Genomic DNA, 26,324 nt, shown 5'->3' on the forward strand with positions numbered 1-26,324 from the left:
CGGATAAGGAATCGCATAGGTTACAAAGTTGTTTTTTTTTTATTTTTATTTAATTAGTTGATTAGTGAATTTGGTTTTGATATTTTATTTATTTATTTAGCAATGGATTATTTAATTTAATAAATTATTTATTTGATTGATTTGTATATATTTAATGAATATAAATAAGCGAGATTGTTATCCTGCGCGGTAAATCCGTACACGACCCGTACTCGACTCCTTGATCCACCGTCGCGGCCACCGCCCTCGCTGCGCCGTCCGGCCACCGCCAATTGCCGCCTTGGTCGATCGACGCGCCACTCGTCGGCGCTTCGGCTGGTGTCGGATTCCGATCGGAATCCGACGAATTTAGTCAGAAATAGTTGTCCCCACTGCGCAACGACTGTCGATGACGATCGGGTTGAATTCTGGCCGAATCGTGATCGGAGACTGGCCAAGGAAGGACCAGCGTCGCACGTTGGTCCTTCCTCGGCTAGTCTCCGATCGCGATTTAGCCGGAAACGGCGCTGCCACTGTCGATCCTGTTTTCGATTGAATTTCGTCGGATTTCGACCACTATCCAGGCGACGTCGGATGGAGCGCCGGCAAGCGACGCGTCGATTGCGCTTGAGATAGCGACGGGCGGTGGTTGAACGGCGCAGCAAGGGCGGCGACAACGGCGATAGATCACGAGTGTCACGCATGGATCACGAATTCCTCGTCGCGCAGCGTAACATTTCTATATAAATAAGAGTGTTAAAACTTTTAACGACGATAGAATTTGGAAGCCACTTAATAATCATTTTTTAAAGATATATATATAATTATAAAATTTCATTTCGGCTGATATATTGACATGTAACCCTTGAAATTTTGGGCAACTATATTTTGCCCCTGAAAATTTCGTCATAATTCGTGGAATGGGTGAGATGTAATATATTGTGTAATTATGAGTACCAAAGTGGAAATTCTAATAATAGATTTCTCTTCTTCAGTTTTTTTCTCTCCCATCGTCGTTTCTTTCCTGCCGAGGGAGGTCGATCCTTGAGGTAAATCCGATGACCCTTCTTCCCGGCCTCCTCCTGCAACCCGCGTCGTTCTCCGCCGCCTTTGGCGAGAGCGAGAGCCTGATGTATTCTCGTCTTGGTTTCTTAGGTTAGGATCCATTTCTCGTCCTTCCCCGCGACCCGCCCGAAAAGGGGTAGACCAAGAAAGGAGAGCAGTGGTCGAGGAGGAACAGGGAAGGGTAAGCATAGAACAGAAGGATGTCTGCTCGGTCCCAGGTCACGATTACACTGGGACAAAGCGGTCAGGTAAACCTCCCTTCTCCCGTCTCCATCTCCCTGCCATTACATCAGGGGGCCTTGCTTTCAGCTTTGAGATTGCGAGGTCAAGTGATGATAGCGAATAACTCGTGCGCAATGTCGTTCTTTCGGTCTTGTTGTAAATGATTCTGCTTGCCGTTGGTAGTGCGGTGTCTTTCGTCTCATGTGCGATATGGAGAAGTTTGTTATAATCTTTTGATTTTTTTTTCTCAAAAGAAAATTCTCATTTCATTTGAATGGTGACAGTTATGCAGATACTAGTAACAAGATTCAATCTTGGTGAGGGAAAGTGGCTTTCGTACACTTCCTACCAAGTGTTGATTTAAAGTTTTAGCTAAGTTGGTTGCATGCGCATGATAATTATTTGACCTTAAGCCACATGGATATGCATATTTGCATTCTCCTGAATATTTTTGCTTGTCAGATAATCTCTATTACATGTGTTCCAAACATCTTATGCGTAAAGTAAACTTTAAGTCCATATTGTTTTGTTCTATTGTTAAACTAGCTGTTAAGGTTTTTCTTTCTGCAGAGAGCTACTGCTAGTAGCAATCATCGTTGGCCACTTTGTTGAGAAGGCTTTGATATCCTTTTAATCGACAGCATAATAACCTATAATATGGTTCTGCTGAATGTTTGGCGGTGTAATACATTTTTTCCCCTTTAAGAAAGGAAATATGCTTATTCAACGTGAATGAACAAAAATCATTTGTATTTGTTAAAGATGAATTTTCCTTTATACCATCAATTAGCAAAGTGACTGCTGATAAGTCTATTTGGGAGTTTGGGTGCATGAATCTAGTGATTGATATTTTAGTATTTTCTAAGTATTTAAATACTCCTATACCTTAGTTTCTTTTGTGAGAAATAAACTCAGGTTTAAACTATTAGAAAACAATTAATATTCTCCTGGAAAATCATGCAAAATGCATTTATTGCTTTCTTTGACTTTCCAATCTCAGTCTGAAGGAGCTCTATAGTTTTCCATAAGCTAGCCAGATTAGAAATGGGCCCCATGTAGGCAAGGAATCATGTTTCCTTAAATACTCAGGCTCAAATTAATATTATTTGGTTTGTACAATCCTGTAAACTACCATATAGTTCTATTATGAGGCAAGGGGTGCCTATCTCTTCATTATCTGTGCTGCTTTTTTTTTCTCAATTCGTAGGTAAGCCTTTCATAGGGATGATTACATGGAACAGGTGGTACTTAGGCCAGACAAACACCAAATTCATACCCGAAAAGCAAAAATAAATAAAGCATTAAAATTATATAAACTATTACCCATCAAAAAAGGATGGCAAAGAATGCCACAGTGGCATCATAAAAAAATTTGTTGAAGAAAATACTACTTATTCTCCCCTCTTTAACTTCTCTGTCTCCTCTTTGCAACTCTTTTTGTGCTCCCCATCTTTGTCTTCCTCTTCCACTACCCTTTTTTCTCATCCTCCACTTCCACACTTTGTAAGGGGCATAACCAAAATCTTTTTCTTGTTCTTGTTGAAGCTATAGGTTTACCCAATTGGACTTATTGAATAAATGGAGGGGTCTGGTCTTTCATACTCACATTGTGCTGAGTCAGGGAAAGTTGCCAGTATAAAGGTGAGTAAGTGAATAATGGCATGTCATTTGTATAATGATGAGGAATTAGATTAGTTATCTTGCTACTTTATTTCTCTGTTTCTCAGTTTCATGTGTCAATCTAATGAATCTTTCCACCAATTTATGATTGGCTAACTTGATTTCTTTTCTTTCATCTGTAGGTTGTGAAGAGAGCAAGACCTATGTCTGATGATGACTTGTATACCTTAGGTGGCAAGCGATCAGTGAGAGAAAGGTTGGAGAGCAATATGAACAATTCCAATTCATGTGGCGGTCATTATGAAAACAAACGGTTTGCTCTTTTCTTTCAGTTATTAAAGAAATAATATTGTGTTAAAAGGATTTTGGGACAAAATAACGTGTCCACTTAGATAAAAGTGCCTTTTGAGGAATAGATATTTAGATAAAGAATACCTCATATATGTGTGTGTGTGTGTATATGTGCATGTATATGTGTGTGCATGTACATCTGTGTGTATATTAGTCAGCAGATATCAAATACTTGAGTATTGCTTCTTCTTGGGTACATGGTTATTGTTATCTTCTTTGCACTGTCTTTTATAATCAATTTTCTGATTTTTAATATTTTATTCAGTTCAGCCTTGCCATCAGTGCCTGTGATTTTAAAGATTGTAAGTTTGTATTAGTAATTGTGCTGGCAATAGGAATAACATTGTTGTTATGATGTCTAATGTTTATACCCTTTCTGCTCTTAGCTTCATCAGAAATTCAGGAGCATAACTCTTTTTTTTTACTTTCGATTTGTTCTGGTTTTTTGTTGTTTTAGTGTTGACATCAGAACTAATGTTTTAAACCTCAACGAATAGACTATCTTAAAACGGGGTCATACATTTTTCTTTATAAGTTTATGGGTTTGGAGGTTGTAGCACATACAGACTTTGCAACTTGGAATTTGGTTATTAACATCCAAGCTTTGCATTGGATGCTTCATGAACTAAATTGTTGTTTCTTGAACCTAAGCTTATGAAACAAGTTTCTGATGTTTCAATGTGATATTTTTAATCTATTTTATTCAATCATCAAATTTCATTTAAATTGCATTGCTCTGGTAATATTCTTTCTCCTTTTTTACAGTCAAAGGACAGAAGGTCACGCTGAAAGATTCATTGATAAGAAGCCAAGGGGCGAGCAAATAGAATCTAGTGCTTATTTAAATGTACTCGTAAACTACTGTTTTTCTTCATTTTTGTTTGTGCTCATTTATTGGTACATTAATGCGTAAAGACTGTCAGGTTGGTAAAGATGATTTGAGGTGGAAGCTTATAAAGAAAAACTTATCTCGAAGAAGGCATCTCGTTACTGAAGGACGTGATATTGACCTGCGTGAAAGGCTGTCTCATAGTATACATACTTCAAACAGATCTGATGCTAGAGAACAGCCAAAAGAATCAAGTGCCTCTAGCCTTGGTAGAAGAATACCTTATGCAAGAAGTGCAGATGATTTGCTTGAATTGGATTCACATAGAAAGTCTTATTCAGTAGCTTTGGATAAGCCAAGGAATAACTCTCCAGATAGGCTCATCAATGTTCCAAGACGTATGTTTCATTCAAGAAGATATGGGGAACTACAACATGCATCTGGGATGAGATCTCTAGATGCATCTAGACCTAGTTATCTGACAAATTCTCTAGTAGGTGACACTTCTAGATCTCTTACTTATATCAGCAAAACTAACCCTGTTGATGCAGCAAGGCCAGTAGTTCGAACTCCTGCACCAGGAGCTATTGTGCATAGAAGTAAAGTTGGGGTAAGTCTTTAAACCCAAAGAATTGCTTCTCATTATTTTGATATTCATTTGACTTCCATCTCTGCCATGAGAACCCCAAACATTTGAATCTGATTAACTGATTATTTCACATTGTTTAGTATAGTTTTTGCTGAGTAGCTTGCTGGCTACACAGCAAGTATATACCCCTCTATATTGCATGCTTTATGACTGATTGAAGATTCAATGTGCCCTTATTTTTGGTCCATAAATATGAAATTTGAAATTCTCTTTCAGGATGCAGCATTTGATCTATTGTCAGAAAGTTAAGGCTTTTGAAAACCAATAGTATATGAAATATGTTTTACATTACATTAGTATCTCTCCACACCTTTTTTCTGCATCATACCTCTACACAGTTTTGAAAATTTCTCCAGCTGCTTTACTGACCACAATATCATTAATTTTAGAGTTAATATTTAAATATAGCTGAATATTATGGGAGAGTTTTGCATAACTGGCCATTTATATAGTTTGCATTGATCTTATGCACAAACTTTCCTAAACTTTTGAAATATATCTAGATATTTTGTATTAACTCTTTATCTACACATTCCAAATACAATAATTAATTTTAGATATATCTAGTTTTAACCTATATAGAAAATTTATGTTTGTCTAGGTACATGCCTATGCTGCTTCTTTTAAAATCTTAACAACCATATCTAAGGCTCGATCTATGTGCCTTGATAACACAAAACATGTGTTATATGCACCACTTTAACCTCTTTTTTTAACTTTAGTAAACAAACTACATCTTAGTACACATTGTAATATCTTCAAACCTTGGTGAACACGATGCAATTTGTACTTGATAAATTTCTCCCCTATACATGTTCTTTGATTTTTTGGTGTGTAGCATATCTAGAAAGCTTATGCTTGTCTAGATACATGCCTAAGCGGCTTCTGTATAAATCTTAACCACCCATATCTGACGGTTGGTTTATGTGCCTTGATGATGCAAAATTTGTTACATGCACCGTTTTAAACACTTATTTTTACACTTTCAACAACAAACTACATCGGGTATAGATTCTAATATTTGAAATTTTTGTGAAGGCACTACAATTTGTACTTGGTTAAGCACCATAGAAATTAGAAAGCATCTTTCCTACTAGATTTTTAAGTTTTTCATGTTGTCAAGGAGTTGTGCTTAGGTGTCTCAGTGCATTTCACCATATAACCTGATGCATCTGAATTTATAGCTGAGATGCCTTTGTACAGTAGTAAAACAATCCCACCATTGTTGATAAAGTAGTTTTTTTTATCACAATAACATTCATAGTTACAGGATCAAGGTGCTTGTCATAGCTAAATGTTTGCAAAATTTACCTTTACATTCCATTATTTATTTTAGTTTGTGAACTCAGGCAACTCTTATGCAAGTTACTGAGATTCGGTGAATATGGGACATATGATTAAGTCCTTGTGCTTTCCACCTCAGACTGAGTTTACACGGATGCATATCTTGGAGGGGTAAGAGAAGGGGGAGGGAAAATAACTATATAAGCGATTCATGATTTGTGTGCATTTTTGTGTTTGTTTCTCTTTGTCCTCCCTTCTATTTTATCACCAAGAAAACCAAGTCTTAATCTGCTATATGTGCATAGTGTGAAGATTTTTTTTGTTAACTGATTAGGGAGTTTACCTGTCAGGACTAGCAAGAGTAGCTCTACAATAATCTGCAGTAATCTCTTCTGCAATAATGTTATGCACATTGCCTGATTATATAATTATTGCCGAACATTCCTTTATAAAATGCTACTTGCTTTCTTCAGCCTGGGGAACCTCTTACAGTTGGTGACATGCTAAAATCACTGGGTCTGGGAAAATATTCTATACTTTTTCAGGCAGAAGAGGTATTATCATGTGTTGAATTTTTAATGTACTTCATGATGGTGCATACTTGATGTTGTTTAGATTATTTGCAATAATGGTGCTAAATAAGATGATAAATTTTCTTCATGATTATGACTCATTGACGCTATTCTTTTCTTGATTGCTTTGTTGTACTACATTAGAATTTAGTCCCTATGTAATGGTTGCATGAAAGTCTTATTACCAAATTAACTTTTAGTTTCTTTCATGTGTAGCACTTTTAAATGTCATTTTGGTATATCTGTATATGCAAAGAAAATCTTATTTACTTGAATGAGGCTTGGAATTTCTTTGATATTCATGTGTTGACTGCTTTTGCTAAAATGGAATCTATATGTAGCTTAATAATGCTAGCATTTGCTGATTTAAGCATTTTGAAATTGATTTTTTGCATTCTTTGGGGTAAATTAAATTGTTTAGTTAATTGCATTGTTTTGCAATATAAAACCTTATTCGTATTTTAGTCCCAACACAAGTATAACCAGGTACTGTATATTAACATTTAAACCATTTCTTGGTACACATTTTATTGTGGAAAGTTCCTTAAGTGACTCTTCATTAGAAATGAAACTTAAGATTGAAATAACTTAATTCATTGGGCTTATTCTACTCAATATTACATCTGGTTTCAGGTGGATATGACAGCATTGAGGCAGATGAGAGACAATGACCTCAAAGAATTGGGAATTCCTATGGTACTTTAAAATTTCTTGATCTATCTTCTTGCTGGCACTGTATCCAGATTTTGCACAACGTTTTTTAGAGTATACTCGATAAGTTGAATGAGTAGGTCCCTTTTATTGTGCGTACTATTGCGTATTTACAATTCAATAGGTATTATTTTTTGAGCCCAACTAAAACATAAATGAACTATTTGCATCATTTGGACAACAATTTCTATATAAAAAAGAATTTCCCTAATGGTGATGTTGCAGTTAACTAAACTGCATATTTTGGTATTCCATAGTTTGTATGTCAAATGTCACTATCTTTTTTATTATTACCATTATTTTGTTTTTACATTCCACCTTGTAGCTAGTTAGATTTGAAATTTGGGAAGAAAAGTTTAGAAGCAAAATGTAATGAGTGAATGAATACAACTGGGTTATCTTGAGTGAAGCATGTATGAACTTTGTTTGGGCATATATAGTTTACCATTCATCATCTCAAATATGTATAGAGTTTTTCTAAATTAACAAAGATCACACATGGAGGAAAAATCAGTTCAATGTAACAACTTATGGCATGTAGTTTTCACATCTCAAGAGCAACAAAATATGATACTCCAACTTCCAAATTAGATAGGTAGAGAGAGAGAACCTTCTTGAACATTGATTTTCTTCTGTAGATTAGTTCATTTATTAAGGTAATGATGTGAAAGTTGGAGAGAGACCAAAGAATATTAACACAATTTAAGAGAGTTAAATGATCTTCAGAAATTAAATGTCTGGAACTCTCAGCTGTTTTTGTTGCTGATTGGACAAACCTCCTCCTATTTTCCAGCTTGAAAGCTTAGGTGACTGGTGGATGCCTACTATCTTCTGTCAGTTATTAATTGCTGTCATTTTGATCATTTAATCAATTGGGCTGATCAAGGAAGGATTCTTATCTGTCTGGTCTATCCATTCAAGCAAACACACACGCGCACACAGTATGGGAACACTGAATCACTTTCCTTTCATCTTGTCACTGAACCATCCAACTCAACCCATCCACTTTTTTCTTCATCCATCCACAATCAAAGTAAACAAATTTTTAATTTGCTTATCAGTTCTTTAAGTACTGTTGTTTGCTATCATTTTTTGACTGTGACTTCAAATTTTACCATGGTGATTATAGTACACTCAAGCGGGATGATTGATTACTTTCAAAGGGGTGGCTATTGAGTAGTAACCATATGAAGTTTTTTATATTTACTCCAAAACACCAAAATATGTAGCCTACAAAAGGCTAAAATATGGAAAGATAGATTAGGATGGTGAGAGGCTACTTAATATTTACAATATAATAAGGGATATCTATATGAGCTAAGTGATGTTAGCAAGATAGTACTACACATTTCTAAAAGGACAAAGGACTTTGTATTTTACTACGCACAGTAAGGATTTTCCCCTTGATATTTATTGTATGGTATTTCACTTCTAATCCTCAGTCAAAGATATGCCAAGATTATTTTTTAAAATGAATTTAGAGATAATGAAAATGGGAGCCTAAAGGTGTACCTAATTTTTCATGAGATTTCTGAAATGGCATTAACACCGCCTTGCTTCTAACAGAACTAACTTAATTGTCATCTTCGGCACAATTGTTAGTTTGGTTTTTCTATCCTGATCGACCATTAAAGGGGTACGTAGTCTAGCTAGTGATCTATATGAGTTCCTTTGCCTTTTACTCGGTGTTGAAATTATGAGTTGCCTCATGGCTTGTCTTTATGGGATACTAGGATATTTGAAAACTCTCCATTTGCATCGGAGGATTCTTTGTTTACAATAGGATATCTTTTTTGTTGTGTGTTAGAATTCAGAAGCAGCTAATTCGACTGATATGCATCTTGCTGAATTAGCTGCTTTTAAATCTTGTTTATGCTATTGATTGGATGTTACGTTGCATTTATGTGCATTGGAGGACTGTCATTGAGATAAACCACAGTACTAATATCCTGTCTCCTAACAACGTCTTCAATTTTCAGTCTTTTTCCCTAGAGATTGTGAAATTTTTGAATTGTTTTTCTTGCTGATTGTGATGTTTAAGTGGTTTTGCTTTTAGGGTCCTCGGAAGAAAATCTTACTTGCAGTTTTATCTCATACAAGACAGCAACAGCAACAGCAACGATGATTTGATGATATTAGAGTCATTAGATGCTGTGTTGTTCCTTATGCCAGTTGAGCACATTAAGCTGTGGGATTCTGAACTATGCCTTATTTTTCAAATTCTCTCTGAAATCTGTTCTTTGCAGATGAGATTATTCATCCATTTCTAACTGAAATTCAGAGCTTATTCAAAATTGTATTGTGCTCAATGTCTATAATTTACAAGGTAAGGAAAGTAATTTGGTACATTCTTTTCAATGCTTTGTTCTATGTTCTATCGAGACAGAGATTCCACTATACGACTTCATGCCAAAGGTTATTAGGCTTTGTACAAGTGTGTGGCTTGAGAAGGCAGATCCTAACAAATAGTACTGATAACACTTGCGATCATTATAGAGACTTGCAGTCGAATTTCGATGCACATAGAACAAACTATAGGTAAGGGCTCATCTGAAGAATGCCCCCAAAGCACACACTGAGCCTTTAAAAACACCACCACCACCACCACCACCACCACCACCACCACCACCACCACCATGTCCAAATATTCTGCCATGATGCCGACTTTTGACTCAAGCACACAGTGAGTTTGCAACGAAAAGAGGCAGGCCAGTGGCAAAAGCTAAAAGCTTTCCCTTTACCATCAGCCCACGGCCATGGGCACCAACTTTGCCGAGCATCCCCAGAAGGAGTCCCAAGACCAGATCTTTTCCTTGTAGTGAGAGAAGTGAATTAAGGGTCATAGGCTTTTGGGCTTATTCATAGGATTCCTCACTTGGGGAAAAGAAGACGGTGCATAATGAGAAGAAAGCAGCCTTTGCTCTGTGGAGCCAGAGGAAAGAGTGGAAAAGAAAAGCATGTGTGTTGGGTGCTTCTTTCTGTTAGCACACTAGTAAATGTGTCTGTGTCTGTGTGTGTGTGAGTGTGTGCAAGTTTGGTACTCCAGCCAGCACTTGGTACCAGAGAAACTTCCTTTGTAAATTTGAACACTATGTAAAATACATTACAGGGTATCAATCTGATATGGATTATGGATGAAAAGGAAAATACTAATCTGAAGTAGGATATAACTTCCTTTTATCTGTTTCACTAATGCCATTCCTAATCCCTGTTCAGATTGTGCTATGTCTGCTACAATGGCAGAAAGGGCAGTGATACTACTGCTCATACTCAAACTGTGCATATTGACTCATGGATTATCATAACGATAAAGACATTGTTTGTGATCCCTTTTTTTTGTCTCAAAATTTGTGCCAATGGAAGAAAGTTGTCACCCAACTTAGCCAGCCAACTGCCTCTAGTGGATGTCTACATCTGAGGAATGCATCTGTCACTAGCCTCACCAAACCTCAGCTCTCACATGTGGTTTCTGCTCATTGAAATTATCCACATCAATTTCAATCTCCATTTGCATGAACAGTCCAGAAGAGATGTAAATTTCTTATTGGTTTAGAATAACACAACATTCAGAAGGTCGCTAAGACCTTTATACAAAGAAGATTAGCATAGCAGCCTTAACCATAGGCTGTAGCCTGAAGTATGATGAACAGACACCTTCCTCCAGGTCGATATGAACACTTCATGCATGAATGCTCACGATCACACAGTAAACAAATATAAGAGGCCAAGGAGAATACTGATCAGCCGGTCCAGCCGACCGTGACTCCGCGTCAATTTGACAGGTTGTAGTCTTGCTTGCTCATGAACAAGTTACCAGCAGTCAGTGAACACCATCTCCTTTTTACCATGACTGTAAAAAGACCCACCAGCTGATGTCCTTCATTCAGGAATCAATGCAGGCATTGATTTGGTAACACCCACAACCTACACAAACAAGACTGTCCTTCACACTTTTTTTTTTTTTTACCACAATGGTAGATCAGATCCCCCTCCCTTGAGGACCTGAAACACTTTGCTACCGTATCTCATGCATCAATAGCAAAGCCCCACAAATGAAAGAACTTCAAGAAAAAGAACAAAAAAATGGCACATTGTCACAGACCAGCCCCTCCCCCACTCTGAAAAATGATGAGGAATCTGCAAATCCCAAAAAGAAGAAGAAGAAAAAAATCCTACACCTCATAGCATCATTTGGCTGTTCTTCCTAAAACCCTTGAAGAAAAAGGAAAATTTTATTCGATTTTATCAGCTCTACTGCCCATTGTCCACCCATAGACAGTCGTTCAGTTTCCTTCTTTTGTTAGGTGGAGAAGAGGCCACTTTTAGTTGTGAAAGTACCATATGTGACATTTCTGAATTATTGATGATATCCTTCTCCAGTGATTGATAGCAGTTTGTAATCCCTTCCTAGAGAAAGAAAATTGTAATTAGATTGTATCCTTGGATCTTTTTCAACACACAAACTTCATACCTCAGTCAATCCTATGCACCAAGATGCTGCAGTTTCTGCGTTAATGGAATCCATACCCTTAATCTCATTAGTTGCCAGGATTATAGCAGCTGCTGCAAGTGATGATGGGCAGTGACTCAGGAAACGTATATCTGCTACACCATATATTTCAGATTAGCAAGAACAATACATAGACCTTATCATACTTAATGAGATCATCATAACTACATGACCTTTCATCGTCGCGAGTGTAATTTCAGTGGCCCAGGCAATCAAATATCGCGTGTATTTTCCTACTGGGTCAATCTTGTGTACAAAGAAATCAATGAAAGTGAAAGGTGTCACTGATCGGAGCCTCCAATTCAATGCAGTCAACACAAGAAGCTCCATTCTAAGAATGGTCCGAGGCTCAAAAATGAACTTTGCATCCTCAACCTACCCCATATCGAAACAAAGTGTAGCAAATAGTCATTGATCAAACAGGCATTTACATAAATTTAATGCATGTCGATACATCATTGTTCAAATCTGATCAATTACCTGCAAGTCTAATAAAGATGGAAGCAATGTCTCCTCCATCTTTGCTGCTAGAGAGAGGCATGCCACAGAGAGAAGTTGCAATGCCCATTCATTTTGCTGCACAAATAGAATGATCTGAGTATACGATATTAACCACACCTATCTCAAAAGAAGTACAATAATGACAGAGTTCTATAGCACTAGTAGCAATACAGTTCTGAAATCAATCTTGTTCATTTGTTGTTGTTGTTGTTGTTGTTGGATGATATGATTTTTATTCTCTTATCATCTCTCCACTACTCCCCTATTTTATTCATCTAATACAAAAGGGACCTTCCATGTCTTATAAAGCAGCCCCCCTTGCCTAGTGGAAACGATCACTTTCATTCTATCAAAAAAATCTTCGCAGTAGAAAGATGGGGAAAGGAACATAATGATCAAAATCAAAACTTGTATCTTGCATTCACTCCATAAGCACAAAAGAGCCCTCGTTCTATTTGCCTGGAGCATAAGGACACTGTCTATTTTTCTCTTGGAGAAATGGGGGAAATCCCCATTTTGAAGCACAAAGATAGTCACAGTTTAGTTCTCGGCTCACTGCTTGAATCACAAGAACTGAAATCTGTTCAGCATTCAAACAAAACACACAACTTTAATCACAGAAAGCAACTCACAGGCAGACGGTGAGAAGAGAGAAACCGATCCATGTAGTTCACGGAAAGATACGCCGTCAGCGGACGGAAATGGTAGTACGAGTGCACCTGAAGGAGAACACGAAGTATTCGTCAAAAGGACGGTGACCGATCCAACGTGCGCTGAAACAAAGAGAGAGAGGAAGGTAGAGAGCCAACCTTGAGGATCCAACCGACGGCTTCTTGGCGAGCGGAGGAGTCGAGAGAGTTGGAGCGGAAGCGGTCGGGGTAGCCGCGGGCGGGGGAGTAGTCTGCGGCGGCCTCGATGAACCCGGCGATGGACTCGTCCGAGTAGTCTGGGAACGCGGAGTATGGCAGACACGCAGCGGCGGCCTCGCCGCCGCTGTCGTCGGCGAGCTCGCTGGCGTCCTCGCTGCAGAGCAGGTCGCAGCAGGCGGCGTCGTCCAGCGGCATGGCCTCCTCATCGCTTCCTCACCATCATGATGGAGCACCGAAAGCCCCCACAGAGATGCAGAAGAAGGAGATGTCCCTCAAGGGAGAGGAAGAGCTCGCAGCGCCTACGAAGAAGAGGAAGGAGAAGAACTGCAGGAGGAGATTTTGTTTCTCGATATATTCAGAAAAGTTGCAATTTGCACCCTCAGAACTATTGCAATTTAACCTCTAATATTTCCAAAATAATACCACGCGACTTATCCAATTATCACCTACAAATTCGAGTTATCTATCCAACTCACTTTTGTAAGGGCATTTCAAAACGGGCGACGGAGGAGTAAAATTTGGGAGTAAAGTATAATTTATCAAAAATGTGAGAGTGAAATGAAAATATATGGCCAAAGCGCTTTGTCAGTTTGCCCTGCTGGCTGCATGGGGAAGTTGTGAAAAATATTCCACAAAATTAAAGATTATACAAAATTATAATTATTATATGATTTGTACTTTGTCCATTATTATTATTATTATTATTATTATTTTATGACTTTTTAATTTATTGATCATCAAAACTACACCTTCGATTGAAAATATTTCACCAAGTCAAACAAACAAACAAATGTGTTGATTGAGGATGCCAACTAGGTTTTAAATGTGTGTCAGAAGAAGGTTGAAGATTGCAGCTTGCATTCAATTGGCAATCAGCAGCATTCAACTCCCTCCTGTGCCATGCCATGCAATTCATACGATCTAGTCTTTCAGATCACGACCCACACTAGATCTTCATTTGACTAGCTAGATCCACTCGATACGATATCATCGATCTCATCCGTCGATCCTGAATCGGTCGGTCGGTCATGGTCGACAAACCTCGGTCAAAGTGGACCCACACTAACACAGTCCACAATGTAGTGAGCAAGTAGTTGTTAATCAATGTATCCATTTGGTATCTTTGTCTCCTTCCGAGTGCACTCTTTGCAGAGGTGCATTAGAATAGAACAGGACGAGTGATGGGTAAAACCATGTGAAACTGAAACCCTATTTTTTATTCTTCTCGAGCCATAAATAATGGCGTTGACTGGTTCGGTTGACTGAATCGGAGACCAATGCGGTTTGGTCGAGTCAGTAGAGAAAATATTTGTATTATTATTATTGTTGATAAAGTTTCCTTTGAATTTTCAAAGAGTTCAGACGAAATGATAAAAAAATTTAATTATATTATTATTATATTAGGAAGTGGCCATCATGGTCGAGATTAAAATAAACTAATTCCAGTTGGTAAAGACTTTTACAATTGTTAAATTATTAAAATGGTCGTTTATATTTTTAAATTGAGTAGAAAATAATGAGTTTAATAAGCTATTTAATATTATTCATTTATACATTGAATAAATATAAATAAAATCTTATCGGGTTCGGGTGGGTTGGTTGTGGAGGAAACATGGCGGTGAAACCCGCTGAGCCGGCTCCGCTAATCATACCAAACCCGTAACTCGGATCTGAAATCCGATAACCCGCAAATCGCCAAATCCGCTCTCTCCTAACCCTAGCCAGCCTCGGGAGATTCGTTGGTAGTTCTCGCTCCCGACGACGACGGCGACGTGGGTTGCAGCGGCGAGGAATTGGAGAAGGTTCTGGATACCGCATTATCCGGAGGTAATATATCGAACTGACCTTTCTCCTTCGTTCTCTCGAGTTTTTCGTAACCTTTTTTTCCCCCTGGTCTCGGCAAAGAGCCTTCGTGTATGTTCGGCACCGGACTGCTGCGTAGTATCGGGATTCCCAGAAACAGAGAGTCTTTATTAGGTTTAGAGGTAGGATAGATAACTTTCCCTTGTTGATAAAAAAAGAAAGTGTAGTAGAAAATCATGCTAATGTATTTTTATATCTAATAGATAGTTGAAATGTTGCAGTGTCAAAAACAAAAACTTGATTTTTTTTCCCTCCGTGCTTCTTGCCAAAATGATTGCTTTTACTCGGAAGCAATTCAAATTTGTGAGCACTACTATAGTAGATACTATTGAATTAGGAATTCCACTCTGTTTCAGATTACGAAAATTGAGATTGGAACAATGTAGAGTACAATTTCATTCGCTTAATGGTAATAATAAGCTATTGTCTGTCCAAATTATTTGGCTAAAGATGTAATGAAAATAAGGTTACCAGTTAGGGTCAATTCAGTTATGTCGACTTAGTTAATTTTGGTGGGATTGATTTCTTCATCCTTATTTAAGACAACTAGTTTTCTCACTTCATTTTAGTTTGTTCACTTTATCCCATTTGCAAAAGGTATTGAAAATTTACATGTTCATTCATCTGTCAATAGCACCACTCAGTTGGCTCAATAACCACAAGTTCAATGGCCTGATAAGAACCATATAGTTGACCTTAAATAATTGGGAATGATGTCTTGTTGTCATCTTTGTTCAATTGACAGCAATTATCTAATGACCTTGGATTTAGTTGTAATCAATTATGATTTTATGTATTGGGATTCTTTACTGTTACCCTATAAAAATGTATTTCATCTCATTCTCACATCCATTTTTTTTTGGCCTAATCCATATTTCATGCATATCCTGATTTTCAATGGTTCTGTTTTATCATGTTCTCTTTATATAGATCTATATTAGCTCATTTGGAATGTTTGAATTTATTTGATATCTTTATTTTCATGCTGGGTGTAAGGTTACATTGCATCGTTGTCTCGTAATTTTTCATGCTATACTTCCTAACTGTGTATGCTAAAGAGTGTAAGGTAACTTCTTGTTGGTTTATCAGGTGTGTATCTAAGGGAGTACCTCAAATATCTTAAGAATGACTATGAAGTTTTAAAAGACACACAAGGAGTCATAGCTTTGATCACAACATACAGTTAGCTTTTGAAACAGCTGCAATGGCAAGCAATGCCATTACTACACGTGTTAAAAGTCAATCAAGCGGCCTTCCCAGGAAGCGGTTCTATCGGGCACGAGCACATAGCAATCCTCTTAGTGACTCGCACTTCCCAATACCCATAAGTCCTGCTGAGTTTGATTACTCCCATCACTATCCTCATTTCTTCCAATCAAGCAGAGAGCATCACAAAAACGAGAATGCACCTTTTCCCAGAGTAAAATTTGCTGATGTCGGTTGTGGTTTTGGTGGATTGCTTGTTGGCTTATCGCCTCTCTTTCCGGATACTCTAATGCTAGGGATGGAGCTTAGGGACAAGGTAAGAAGCACTATTCCTTTCAGGTTTATATTGATAATCAAGGGCAATTATTTTTTTTTAATATAATTGTTATATATATAGGTAACTGAATATGTGAAAGAGCGGATCTTGGCATTGAGAGCTTCAAATCCTGGACAATTCGAGAATATTTCTGTAGTTCGAACCAATTCCATGAAATACCTACCCAATTATTTTGAGAAAGCACAACTGTCAAAGATGTTCTTTCTATTTCCTGACCCCCATTTTAAGGAGAAGAATCATCGGCGAAGAGTAATCAGCCTTCAACTTCTTGATGAATATGCTTATGCACTCGAAGTAGGAGGTATCATATACACAGTTACTGATGTCGAGGAACTTGGAGATTGGATGAGGTCTTGTTTGGAGGATCACCCTCTATTTGAACCAGTTCCTGTGGAGGAACTTGAAACGGACCCAGTTGTTAAGTTGCTGACTTCTGCAACTGAAGAAGGTCAGAAGGTTGCTAGAAATGGAGGTCAGACTTTCCGAGCTGTATACCGGCGCATAAAAATCAAAGAGTAACAGTTTGATTCTTTTAATTATTAGTTTGAAAACCCAGGGAACATTCTTTTAATTCTGTTAATGCTACATACGCGATTTTGGATGATGCTTTACGAGAACTAACTAATATTAAGTATGATTTGTTTGTGACAATAATCTGTTCATTTTACTGTGTGTTTGCTTGTGTATTAGTGTTTTGCTTTACAAATGTGCTGAAACTAATGACTAAGGAAATGTTGAAACTAATAAAACGATCAAAATTTGAATCTGAAATGAGATGAATAAAGATTATTTTTTGAGTATTTATCCGGCAGTAAACTAATGGGAAGATTATATATTTTCAGAATTATTCAGACACCTGAATTATAAAAAAATCATGAATAACATTAAAAACAAATGGAAGTGAGACAAGGCATTAAATAAGAATAGACTTCAGTACACAAATTGCCATTACCATAAATCTATTTTGAAGTTTATTTTTTTAAACAAAGATATTTTTGCTTTCTAAAAATTGTCTTTTAAAATTTGGAAGAATATTTGAGTGAATTTGAGGTAAATAATGATTTAATTTTTATTTGTCTGTTAATTTAGTCTAAAGATAAATAGGACTCACAAAGTGAGCACGTAAAGCCCAAAATAATTGAAGTAAGCATTTAGCTCTTTTATTAGGAATTCTCTTTTTAATGACAAATTTATATAATTTAGGATGTTTTTTAATTTACTAAGTTGAAAAAATATATAATAATTATATTGAAAATGAAAATTAAATTGATCTTTTTAATGATATAGAACAGCCAAAAGCATCTTTTTCCTTTGTTGAAATACGCGAAAGCATCCATTCATCAGCCCATCTTAATCCACAAAGTGTCAGTTTTCAATTAAGTTTAGCAAAAGCTTCCCCAAGGAAAAACGAAAGGCCGTTCAATTATTCTGCAGATACATGTTTTTCCAGAGAGAAAAAGTGAGTTCAGCAACCTTTTTATCAGAATAATTCCATCTCTTTTTCTTTTTCCTTTTTTTCTTTTTTTTTATTTGTTTGCAATGATGATGACAGTTGCAGCTGGTTGAAGGAATGATGCGAAATGAATGCAAGAGCCAAGTTTACCAGTGTTCTTGAGCCATGATGAGAGTAGCTTGGTCAGATGGGGAACTCAAGAGGAGTGTTTACTTTCGAGTTTGAAAGATTTTGTTTTGGTTTTTTCAGTCTAGAAATACATAGATCTTTTTCAGGATCTTCATAGATTATGAAAAAAATATTTCTGAAAATGAATTTTCAAAGAAATTAAAGAATAGAGTAGAGGACCGCATTCCATGTGCTGTCTTCGAGGCTAAGTAGTCTTCTTCTTCCCTTCTCTGCATCGAAAAGCATTCCTTTTCCTGCTTCCATCCAATTACAAGAGGAAGCGGCAGATGCGGGACTGACCAGGGCATGGTGGCCGAGGGATTTGGAAACATGGCACAGATTGATGAGAGAGAGAGAGAGAGAGAGACCCTGCCCGTGGGGGAGGGAGGAATGGGTGGGTGGGATTAGGAACAGGAATCCACGCCTGACATGGGCAGCAACAGCAAGACGAGGTGGAAGCTGTCCTTCCGCCGCTCCTCCGCCGCCGCCTCGACGTCCTCCTCGGCCTCGTCGTCGCCCGCGCCCTCCTTTGCGGCGGACGTGCCGGTGGAGTTCCTCTGCCCGATCTCCGGCTCCCTGATGGCCGACCCCGTCATCATTCCTTCCGGCCAAACCTTCGAGCGCAGCTGCATCCAGGCCTGCCTCGACCTCGCCTTCGCCCCGCCGGACCTCCACCTCACCCTCTCGCCGCCGCCGATGCTCATCCCTAACTCCGCCCTCAAGTCTGCGATTGTCGCATGGTGCGCCCGCTGCAGCTTCACGCCTCCCGTCTCCCTACCTCCCGAAGCTGCCGTCGCCCTCGTCCGCCGCCTCATGCCCCCGAATCAGCAACCCTTTCCCTCCGCCGCCTCGTCTGCAACGTTTTCTGTTGGCAAAGAGGAAGAGAGCGCAGATTTCGGTGGTGATGCAGAGAAAGGCGGAGTCTTGCGAGCTTCCGAGTTTGTTCCTGAAGGAAAGGATGCTAAAGATGGCATTTTGCCTTCCGTGGCGGAAGAGGAATCGAAGGAACCAACGCGAATCGCCGCTTCTGTCCCTTGCTTCGAGCGAGAGAAGAACAAATCTTCCAGTTTTTCGTCAGCATCCACTGCTCCGTCGTCCTCTTGTCATTCATCGTCTTCCTTCTCTTCTTCAGAGGTCGTCCTGGATGGAACGTTGGAGCGGGAGAGAACTCCAAGGGCCGCCAATTCGCCATCGGTGACGAGGAAGACCGATGCACTGGAAGAAACGCTGGTCAAGTTCACGGATTTGTATGTGGCAGAGCAGGAATCCGCCGCCGCCAATTTCCGGAAGGCTACAAGGGAGAGCCGCGACCGGCGAGTGGCCCTCTGCAATCAGCGCCTCCTTGGCGCTCTCCGCTTCATGCTTATTTCACCTTGCGCGGCCATCCAGATCGACGCTTCCGCCGCAATTGCGAACCTTTCGCTGGAACCAATGAACAAAGTTCCGATTTTGAGGTCTGGAATCGTGCCGGCACTAATTGAGGTGCTCCGGAGCGGCCCCGCAGAGGCCCGTTCTCATGCCGCTGGCGCCCTGTTCGGTCTCGCCCTCGAGGAGGACAACCGCACCGCACTAGGCGTCCTCGGCGCTATACCGCCGCTCCTCAATCTTTTCACTCGATCATCCACCGTCGGCTACCGCGCCCGCCACGACTCCGGCATGGCTCTCCACCAGCTCTCTCTCGCCGCAGCCAATAGGTCCAGGATTTTGCGCACCCCTGTGGCAGTTCACGCGCTGCTCGCGGTGGCGTCAGAGAGAGCAACAGAGGCGGCTGCTTCGGACGAGCCAGAGGAGTGCCCGGCGCCAGCGAGGATAGCGATGATGATGATCCACAACCTCGCTGGGTGCCACGAAGGGAGGGCGGCGTTAATGGACTCCAGCGGCGTGTCCGCGCTGGCCGAAATACTGAGGAGGGAGCCGCTGGAAGCGGCGGACAAGGAGCACTGCGTCGCGGCGCTATTCTTTATGAGCCAGGGAAGCTTGCGTTTCCGTGGCCTGGCGAAGGCCGCAGGGTTGGCGCAGGCGTTGGCCAATCTGGCAGCTGAAGACGGCGGAGGAGCCTTGCAGGAGATGGCGAGGAGGACGCTTAGGGCGATACGAGGGGAGGAAGGCAGCATAGCGCCGCCGCCGCCGCCGCCGCTAGGGTTCGGCGTAACGGACGGTTACGTTAAAAGCGCCGTGTCGGACGGGTTGGTGTCGTTTCGGCCGCGCCGTGGCGATCTCAGTAACAGAAGTTACAGAACAGATCCGGTCAGATCGGCCAAGTTCTGACCCGGTGGGTCCCCGAGTCGACTCGTCCGAGTAGCGACTTCATATGGAAAGTTGTGTGAAAACTTGTAATGTTTGTCTTTTTGTTTGTAAATTTTTGGTGGATGGTTATTTTTTTTTAAAAAAAAATTAACTTTATATATTTATTATAAAAAATTATTTAAAAAACATTTTAATCCAGTTTTTTTAAAAATACTTATTTTTAATACTGTTGTGGAGCAATTTTTTTTTCACTATGGAACAAGTTTTATCGTTACATTTAAAAATAATGAACTATTTATAAGGTGTTACCAATCCTTCTACATCACATATAACGGAGACCAAGTACATAACGTAACGTCTTTTGACCGATACCTTCAGGGTTTCACAAGGCCGGACTAACTTCCGTCAGCATCAATGACCGCCGACGACGAAGGGAGACGACGCTTCGGCGTCAGGGCCGGCGGGGAACTTGGACAGAGCAGGCGGAGACGTCGCCAAGCGGGCAGAGAAACCGCGGCAGCCGACGCCCTGGGGACCCTCCTGGTCGTCGTCGTCGTCGTCGCCGTGGCCCTCGTCGAAATTGAGGGAGTAGCTCCACGCGTCGTAGCCGAACCTCGTCATCCCCGGCGGCGGCGTCCGCCCCCTGCTAGGGTTCCGCCCGAATCGCCGAAGGAAGGTCTTCCATCTCGGCCCGGCCACCAGCTCCGACCACTCCCGGACCTTCATCGCCGCCTCCCTGACCCTCCCCCACCGGCTCCGACCATCCGCGCCCGGCGCCGGCGCGTCGACCCGTTTCCAGGAGGATCGCGAGAAGGGGAAGAAGCAGCAGCAGAAACCACCGCGAGCAGGCGTCGCCTCGTCGGACGTGTCGACGCTGTGACCCATCTCCATATCGCCGATCGAATCGAACGCCCAAAACCCTAACCGTAAAAATGCGAATTTTACGGAGCGGAGCAAACAAATAAATAAATAAATAAAACGGATAGTGCCGTTGGATACAACGGTTTTCGGATGTAACAAACGTGATGTTATCGAAGCGTCGTAACGTCGTTTTAAACGGGAACAAGGCAATGCACTGACGATACAACAACGATATGAAAAGCCTTCATAGCATTCGCTTTAGCTTTAGTTTTGAAACAGATAGAAGAAGAGGAAAATTTTATATGTTTGGTTGGTTACACAACTCAACTAACTTTAACAAAAGATAGAATTCATCACTCCAGCGATTCCACACGATCGGCAAGTTCACAAAAATCATACCATGTAAGTCATACCGACACGAATGATATTCATGTGTGGAACACTCAAGTTGGCAGCTCCTGCTCGGCAATTCCTCCTCAAGAATCCGTACAAGTAGTTTATGACGAGCTTCTTCAAGAACCAGGACTCCTTCCTCGCCCTCACGTCTCCGTGAGCTAACAAGTATGTGAATCCAGAATCCATGGCTTCTCTCAATGCTGCGATTTCGTATTCCAAACTGGTGTCCTCCTCCTCCGAAGGATGCAACAGAAAACTGCCTTCCCCTTCAGATGTCGAAGCTCCCTTGTCAGACAGCAATGGCACTTGCAGCTCATCAACTCTCACAAACTCATCGTCAATGATAGGGATAGGGAGACTCGTCTCGAGTGCAAGTTCTTGCGCTTCTCTTCGTAGGAACTTCTCGAGGCTCGCCACCAAGAGCTGCTCGAACATGTGGTGGTCTTCCTTACGGATATCCTTGTATCCATAACGTGCGACGCAGCGGAACATGTGGTAATCCTTCGGGCATGCTCTGCGAAACAAGAACCTCTCCTCTTGAGGAACGACAGGAACCGGGACGTACTTGATGCATACGAAAACAAGCGTGGAGTGGCACGCAGGGAGAGTGAGCAGGAACTGTCCGAACATGGAAGGAATGCCCTGGACTAGTTCGTTGTACATGAGTCCGATCCCAGGAACCCTGACGGTGCCGAGGCTCGGCCCGAGCTCGTACATGAAGTCCATGGATATCTTCTCCCGAACCTCACTTTGGTACTTCAGCACACTGCCATAGTTCCAAATGTACATGAGACAGAGGAAGAATGTAGCGAAAACAAGCGGAAGCCATCCGCCTTCCATTATCTTCGAGAGAATTGCAGATAGGTAAATGAGTTCGATCGTGCCGAAGATGGCAGGGAAACAGAGAGCAAGGAACAGATTGGTTTGCCATATAAGGAGCATCACAAGTGTCACTAATGAAGTGCTCACCATCATCACCAATACCTCGGCGATACCTGCAGGAAGAACAAGAGGAAGACAAGAAAGAAACTTCAAATTCTGGATGGAAGTAGCAAAATATCATATCGAAGGAAAAGAAAATCGAAAAACATTCAGCTACGTACCATATGCATTGGCGATATCGGTGGTGCTTCTGAAAGTAGCAACGATGATTATACACATGAGCATCAGGAACCAGTTGATGACGGGTATATAGATCTGCCCCATGAATCTCTTTGATGTATGAATTATCTTAAGCCTGGGAAAGCAGCCGAGAGCCATGGACTGCTTGATGCAGGAAAATGTCGCTGATATCATGGCTTGGCTTGCGATCATGGCAGCAAGTGTGGCAATAACAAAAACAGGCCAGAATATAATCTCTAGAAACACATACACAACACTGTAAGTTTATACAATTTCGAGTTACAGTGAAGACAATGAATGATCACCTGGGACAGAATCATAGAAAATTCTATCTGCTGAAGATGGAAATTTCATCAAATATGCAGCTTGGCCCATATAAGCTAATAGAAGGCAAGGAAGGACTAAAGATGTGAAGGCTATCTGCACACAGTTCAAAAAGTTGAATTGCGTAATGATTTTATTTCCTAGCTAGTTGTCCCTCATGAGTCATGCTAAACCGAAAAATTAATTTTCATCAACCTGTATGGCCTTCACAGAGAAATGCCCCAGGTCAGCAAACATTGCTTCAGCTCCTGCAATTAGCAAAGAAGATTCTATCTAAAAGTAACAGACAACTAAGAAATGCATTAAAGAAGAGCAGAGCTTAGCATTTCTTGATCATTGAGGAATAATAGAAACACTAGAAAAGATTACTAGAGCATATACGAAAGCAATGCCTTGAGAAATTAAAGTTCCACCAATATAAACTTAAGCCTGCTGTTATCCATGCTGCTACATAGTTTTAACTCAATTTACGCTGCAATGCACAGTTCAAGAAGAGGAAAAATAATACAACCATGGAAACACCTTAGCATTCAGGTCTTTAGAACACATTTTATTTGCTTGAGGATGTGTTTTCTTAAAATCTTCCTTGCATATGATGACAGAATTAGCTTAGCCTTAAGTTATAATAATTCGAGTGATGTCAAAACTACCCAAAGAGATTTGCAGTCATTATTGTCAATGGAAGATATTTAAAACTAGTGAAATGATCTCATCATTGGATACATGGGCTTTTTTCTGCAATGGCATACTCTAAATTAATTTTATGGCAGCGTAAAGTTGATCAGGATGCACTATTAACAGAACTAACCAAGGAATTTGATGGGCTTTAATCACTGTCCATAGTAAATCTTTTCCTATGGAAACACCTTAGCAATCCTAGAACTTGATTTTCTTCGCCAATGGTAGCAATCAACCAAACTGAGAGAACAGACCATTAAGGTAAAAAAAATATTATTGCTCAGGAGTTGGCAATTGATGTTTAATTAATATAATATTACTCTATCAGACATCCTTACATGCTTAAATTGAGTAATTCTAGCAGTGTAACCAGAAAATGATGATTAGCAAGAGGTATTAAGCAAAAGTTAAGGTAATGGAATAGAGATAAGACACCTGTGATACACAAAACACAACCACCAAGAGCAGACCATGCTTTAGTGCTGTTTCTCTTGAAAAAGAAATAGATGTATGCTGGGTTGAATGCTCTTAGGACGGTAGTGTCATACTTAAGTATGTTGTATATTCCAATAGACCCCAGATTAAAAAACCAGAGTGCAAGAATCGGAGCAAACATGAAACCCACTTTGCCTGTCCCAAACCTTTGTATGCTGAACAAAACTATGAGAATTATGATTGAAACTATGACTACAGCATCTGCAAGAGGAAACTGAAAATAATGTGAGTTGACACGAAACCAGAGTTACAGATGTGTGAAGATAGAACTACTTATTTGTCAGATAAGAGGCTTGAGAATGTTGGTTATGATTTCAACGAGTATAGAATGGAAACCTTCATTGACTCCTGGAACTTCACCTTGCAGACCACTCACTGCAGATATAACTGCATAAAACAAACAGTTATGAAAAAAAAACCATGCAGAGTTTGACAGCAACCTCAGAAAGCTATCAACTAGAGAACAATTCTATAGGTAGAGAAAAAAAAAAGAACTTGTATACCTGACATAGATGGAGTAAGAATGCCATCTCCAATAACCATAGAGGTACCCATAAGAACCAATAGCAACAACACTCGTTTCAAACAGGACCTTTTTTCCAACATTTCTTTTATACATAATGCTCTTTCTAACTCAGGAGTTGGCAGCTTTAACCTAAAGCTGGATATATCTTCATCTGCACGTTGTTGATTTGGAAGTAGATTAACCTTTGCATATCTACATATTAGTGAATACAATGCAAAAGTCCCTCCTGCAAGCATATAATGATTGCCTAATAATCAGATCCAATTCCCAACATAACATGACAAAACACAGGATTGTGTTGGCATAACATCATTCTTTAATGATATACCTTCACCATTATCGTTAGCCTTCAGAACAATTAAGATATATTTAGCAAAAGGAATCAGTGCAATTGTGTACATCACAAGTGATAAAGCACCCAGCACATCTACTTCTGAATTTATTGGAACTTTGCTGAAGACATCACTGAAGACATATAAAGGGCTTGTTCCCATGTCACCGTAGACAACACCAAGAGTCTGAAATGCCATTGCTAGTGTAGTCCAAATCGAGATGTCCTGTAGTTTGTTTTAGCCAATGTGAGAAAGCAAGAAGGTATGAGATCATTTGAAGTGTCAAAAGTTGCATATTCGTAGGAAAAGGAAGAGATAGTGATAGGGAGGACTCAAGCAAGAGATTCTTCATATGCCTCCAGTTCATAAAGAAAGTCATTTGGCGATACTGCTGAATTGGTAATAGTCAAGCCAAATCCATATTCCACTAAAATATATATAAAAAAAAGTATCAACTTTAACATCTTACAATCTTCCAAGTTAACTAGAAATTGCTCCGGCTGTTAACGAGAATTAAAGCGTAAAAATGGAAAGCAAATTACGAAAAGACTGGCATATCGCAAGTACTTAATGGAAGATCATTTTGATCAGACCCAACAAAAGGCAGAAATTCATAAAGAACTACTGTGGGGGTTCTTAAAAGTAACCGATTTTCGGAACTCAAATCCCGTAAATCTCGAGACACCCGAAGATAATTCCAAAAGCAAGGCGCCATTCTTAACTGAAGTAAAATAAACTCATGGAAGCAATCACATTTAAGCACATAAAGAAAACCAAATGATGACTTGCGAACTTTCAACGACAAGCGTCCCATCTCAAGAACAGTCAACAACCGCCCAAACCCCGCATCCACCGCTCGAGAAGGTACCTTTTCGCCGTGCCCGTGAGCATTGGATACATTCATGGCCTCCACGTCCAATGAGTCCACCCTCCGCGGCTTCTTAACCAACCTCCTCCGCAGCACCGACTGCTGCTCCTCCCCGAACCCCGCCGCGTCGACATCCTCGATGGACCACGGCGGCGACTCCGAGTCCACCTCGCTCCCGTCCACCCACCTCGACAGCGACGGCGACCGCGCGCTGCCGGCCTCCTCGATCCCGCTTTCCTCCATACCTCTGCTCCTCCCCCTCTTCCTCCTCCTCGAGAACGGAATG

At 40.3% G+C, this 26,324-nt stretch overlaps 6 protein-coding genes across 10 annotated transcripts; 3 read left to right on the forward strand and 3 right to left on the reverse strand.

The window, feature by feature from the left end:
* Nucleotides 1-959: 959 nt before the first annotated feature.
* Nucleotides 960-9,628, forward strand: LOC141815068 (uncharacterized). 3 transcript variants are annotated; one of them, XM_074703035.1, is made up of 8 exons: nucleotides 960-1,028; nucleotides 1,135-1,292; nucleotides 3,069-3,199; nucleotides 4,003-4,084; nucleotides 4,161-4,676; nucleotides 6,473-6,553; nucleotides 7,205-7,267; nucleotides 9,339-9,628. In XM_074703035.1, exons 2-8 carry the CDS (start codon nucleotides 1,245-1,247, stop codon nucleotides 9,405-9,407), a joined length of 990 nt encoding a protein of 329 aa, XP_074559136.1. In that variant the 5' UTR covers nucleotides 960-1,028; nucleotides 1,135-1,244; the 3' UTR covers nucleotides 9,408-9,628. The 3 variants fall into 3 exon arrangements, with proteins under 3 accessions (XP_074559136.1, XP_074559135.1, XP_074559137.1); XM_074703034.1 differs by lacking the exon at nucleotides 960-1,028 and adding an exon at nucleotides 2,812-2,907 and having other exon boundaries at nucleotides 1,058-1,292; XM_074703036.1 differs by lacking the exons at nucleotides 960-1,028; nucleotides 6,473-6,553 and adding an exon at nucleotides 2,812-2,907 and having other exon boundaries at nucleotides 1,058-1,292.
* Nucleotides 9,629-10,789: 1,161 nt separating this feature from the next.
* LOC141814703 (cyclin-D2-1-like) lies at nucleotides 10,790-13,463 on the reverse strand. Of its 2 annotated transcripts, none has more exons than XM_074702640.1 (6): nucleotides 13,103-13,463; nucleotides 12,926-13,012; nucleotides 12,273-12,368; nucleotides 11,966-12,167; nucleotides 11,754-11,884; nucleotides 10,790-11,689 (listed from the first exon to the last, which is right to left on the reverse strand). In XM_074702640.1, exons 1-6 carry the CDS (start codon nucleotides 13,355-13,357, stop codon nucleotides 11,534-11,536), a joined length of 927 nt encoding a protein of 308 aa, XP_074558741.1. In that variant the 5' UTR covers nucleotides 13,358-13,463; the 3' UTR covers nucleotides 10,790-11,533. The 2 variants fall into 2 exon arrangements, with proteins under 2 accessions (XP_074558741.1, XP_074558742.1); XM_074702641.1 differs by having other exon boundaries at nucleotides 11,538-11,689; nucleotides 11,810-11,884.
* Nucleotides 13,464-14,921: 1,458 nt separating this feature from the next.
* On the forward strand, nucleotides 14,922-17,211 carry LOC141815304 (tRNA (guanine-N(7)-)-methyltransferase). Of its 2 annotated transcripts, none has more exons than XM_074703236.1 (3): nucleotides 14,922-14,989; nucleotides 16,115-16,547; nucleotides 16,629-17,211. In XM_074703236.1, exons 2-3 carry the CDS (start codon nucleotides 16,230-16,232, stop codon nucleotides 17,085-17,087), a joined length of 777 nt encoding a protein of 258 aa, XP_074559337.1. In that variant the 5' UTR covers nucleotides 14,922-14,989; nucleotides 16,115-16,229; the 3' UTR covers nucleotides 17,088-17,211. The 2 variants fall into 2 exon arrangements, with proteins under 2 accessions (XP_074559337.1, XP_074559338.1); XM_074703237.1 differs by lacking the exon at nucleotides 14,922-14,989 and adding an exon at nucleotides 14,996-15,147.
* A 1,364-nt stretch (nucleotides 17,212-18,575) lies between these two features.
* LOC141814609 (U-box domain-containing protein 39-like) lies at nucleotides 18,576-20,568 on the forward strand. The gene has a single exon (XM_074702549.1). The coding sequence runs from the start codon at nucleotides 18,619-18,621 to the stop codon at nucleotides 20,455-20,457; it is 1,839 nt and encodes a 612-aa protein (XP_074558650.1). The 5' UTR covers nucleotides 18,576-18,618; the 3' UTR covers nucleotides 20,458-20,568.
* Nucleotides 20,569-20,712: 144 nt separating this feature from the next.
* LOC141814610 (uncharacterized) lies at nucleotides 20,713-21,456 on the reverse strand. Its single transcript, XM_074702550.1, has 2 exons — nucleotides 21,436-21,456; nucleotides 20,713-21,356 (listed from the first exon to the last, which is right to left on the reverse strand). The coding sequence occupies exon 2, from the start codon at nucleotides 21,325-21,327 to the stop codon at nucleotides 20,848-20,850; it is 480 nt and encodes a 159-aa protein (XP_074558651.1). The 5' UTR covers nucleotides 21,328-21,356; nucleotides 21,436-21,456; the 3' UTR covers nucleotides 20,713-20,847.
* Nucleotides 21,457-21,577: 121 nt separating this feature from the next.
* On the reverse strand, nucleotides 21,578-26,281 carry LOC141815275 (potassium transporter 23). Its single transcript, XM_074703197.1, has 9 exons — nucleotides 26,039-26,281; nucleotides 25,167-25,395; nucleotides 24,816-25,064; nucleotides 24,649-24,699; nucleotides 24,253-24,513; nucleotides 23,335-23,387; nucleotides 23,121-23,235; nucleotides 22,797-23,051; nucleotides 21,578-22,688 (listed from the first exon to the last, which is right to left on the reverse strand). Exons 1-9 carry the CDS (start codon nucleotides 26,279-26,281, stop codon nucleotides 21,691-21,693), a joined length of 2,454 nt encoding a protein of 817 aa, XP_074559298.1. The 3' UTR covers nucleotides 21,578-21,690.
* Between the last annotated feature and the right edge of the window lie 43 nt (nucleotides 26,282-26,324).

Source organism: Curcuma longa, chromosome 21, assembly GCF_044706935.1.
Source record: "Curcuma longa cultivar G26 ecotype Majalengka, Jawa Barat chromosome 21, ITB_CL_G26_1.1, whole genome shotgun sequence".
Classification (NCBI taxonomy): domain Eukaryota; kingdom Viridiplantae; phylum Streptophyta; class Magnoliopsida; order Zingiberales; family Zingiberaceae; genus Curcuma; species Curcuma longa.

Bases quoted from the DNA above. Each gene is read 5' to 3' on its own strand.
- LOC141815068 (XM_074703034.1), top strand. From the start codon at position 2,845: ATGGAGGGGTCTGGTCTTTCATACTCACATTGTGCTGAGTCAGGGAAA. The intron at 4,677-6,472 runs GTAAGTCTTTAA...TGCTTTCTTCAG, and splicing joins TGCATAGAAGTAAAGTTGGG to CCTGGGGAACCTCTTACAGT. The intron at 6,554-7,204 runs GTATTATCATGT...ATCTGGTTTCAG, and splicing joins TACTTTTTCAGGCAGAAGAG to GTGGATATGACAGCATTGAG.
- LOC141815304 (XM_074703236.1), top strand. From the start codon at position 16,230: ATGGCAAGCAATGCCATTACTACACGTGTTAAAAGTCAATCAAGCGGC. The intron at 16,548-16,628 runs GTAAGAAGCACT...TTATATATATAG, and splicing joins GGATGGAGCTTAGGGACAAG to GTAACTGAATATGTGAAAGA.
- LOC141814609 (XM_074702549.1), top strand. From the start codon at position 18,619: ATGGGCAGCAACAGCAAGACGAGGTGGAAGCTGTCCTTCCGCCGCTCC.
- LOC141815275 (XM_074703197.1), bottom strand. From the start codon at position 26,281: ATGGAGGAAAGCGGGATCGAGGAGGCCGGCAGCGCGCGGTCGCCGTCG. The intron at 25,065-25,166 runs GTATATCATTAA...ATATGCTTGCAG, and splicing joins GGCTAACGATAATGGTGAAG to GAGGGACTTTTGCATTGTAT. The intron at 22,689-22,796 runs GTACGTAGCTGA...TTCTTCCTGCAG, and splicing joins CGATATCGCCAATGCATATG to GTATCGCCGAGGTATTGGTG.
- LOC141814703 (XM_074702640.1), bottom strand. From the start codon at position 13,357: ATGCCGCTGGACGACGCCGCCTGCTGCGACCTGCTCTGCAGCGAGGAC. The intron at 13,013-13,102 runs GTTGGCTCTCTA...GTTCTCCTTCAG, and splicing joins CCGTCGGTTGGATCCTCAAG to GTGCACTCGTACTACCATTT. The intron at 12,168-12,272 runs GTAATTGATCAG...GATATGGGGTAG, and splicing joins CATCTTTATTAGACTTGCAG to GTTGAGGATGCAAAGTTCAT.
- LOC141814610 (XM_074702550.1), bottom strand. From the start codon at position 21,327: ATGGAGATGGGTCACAGCGTCGACACGTCCGACGAGGCGACGCCTGCT.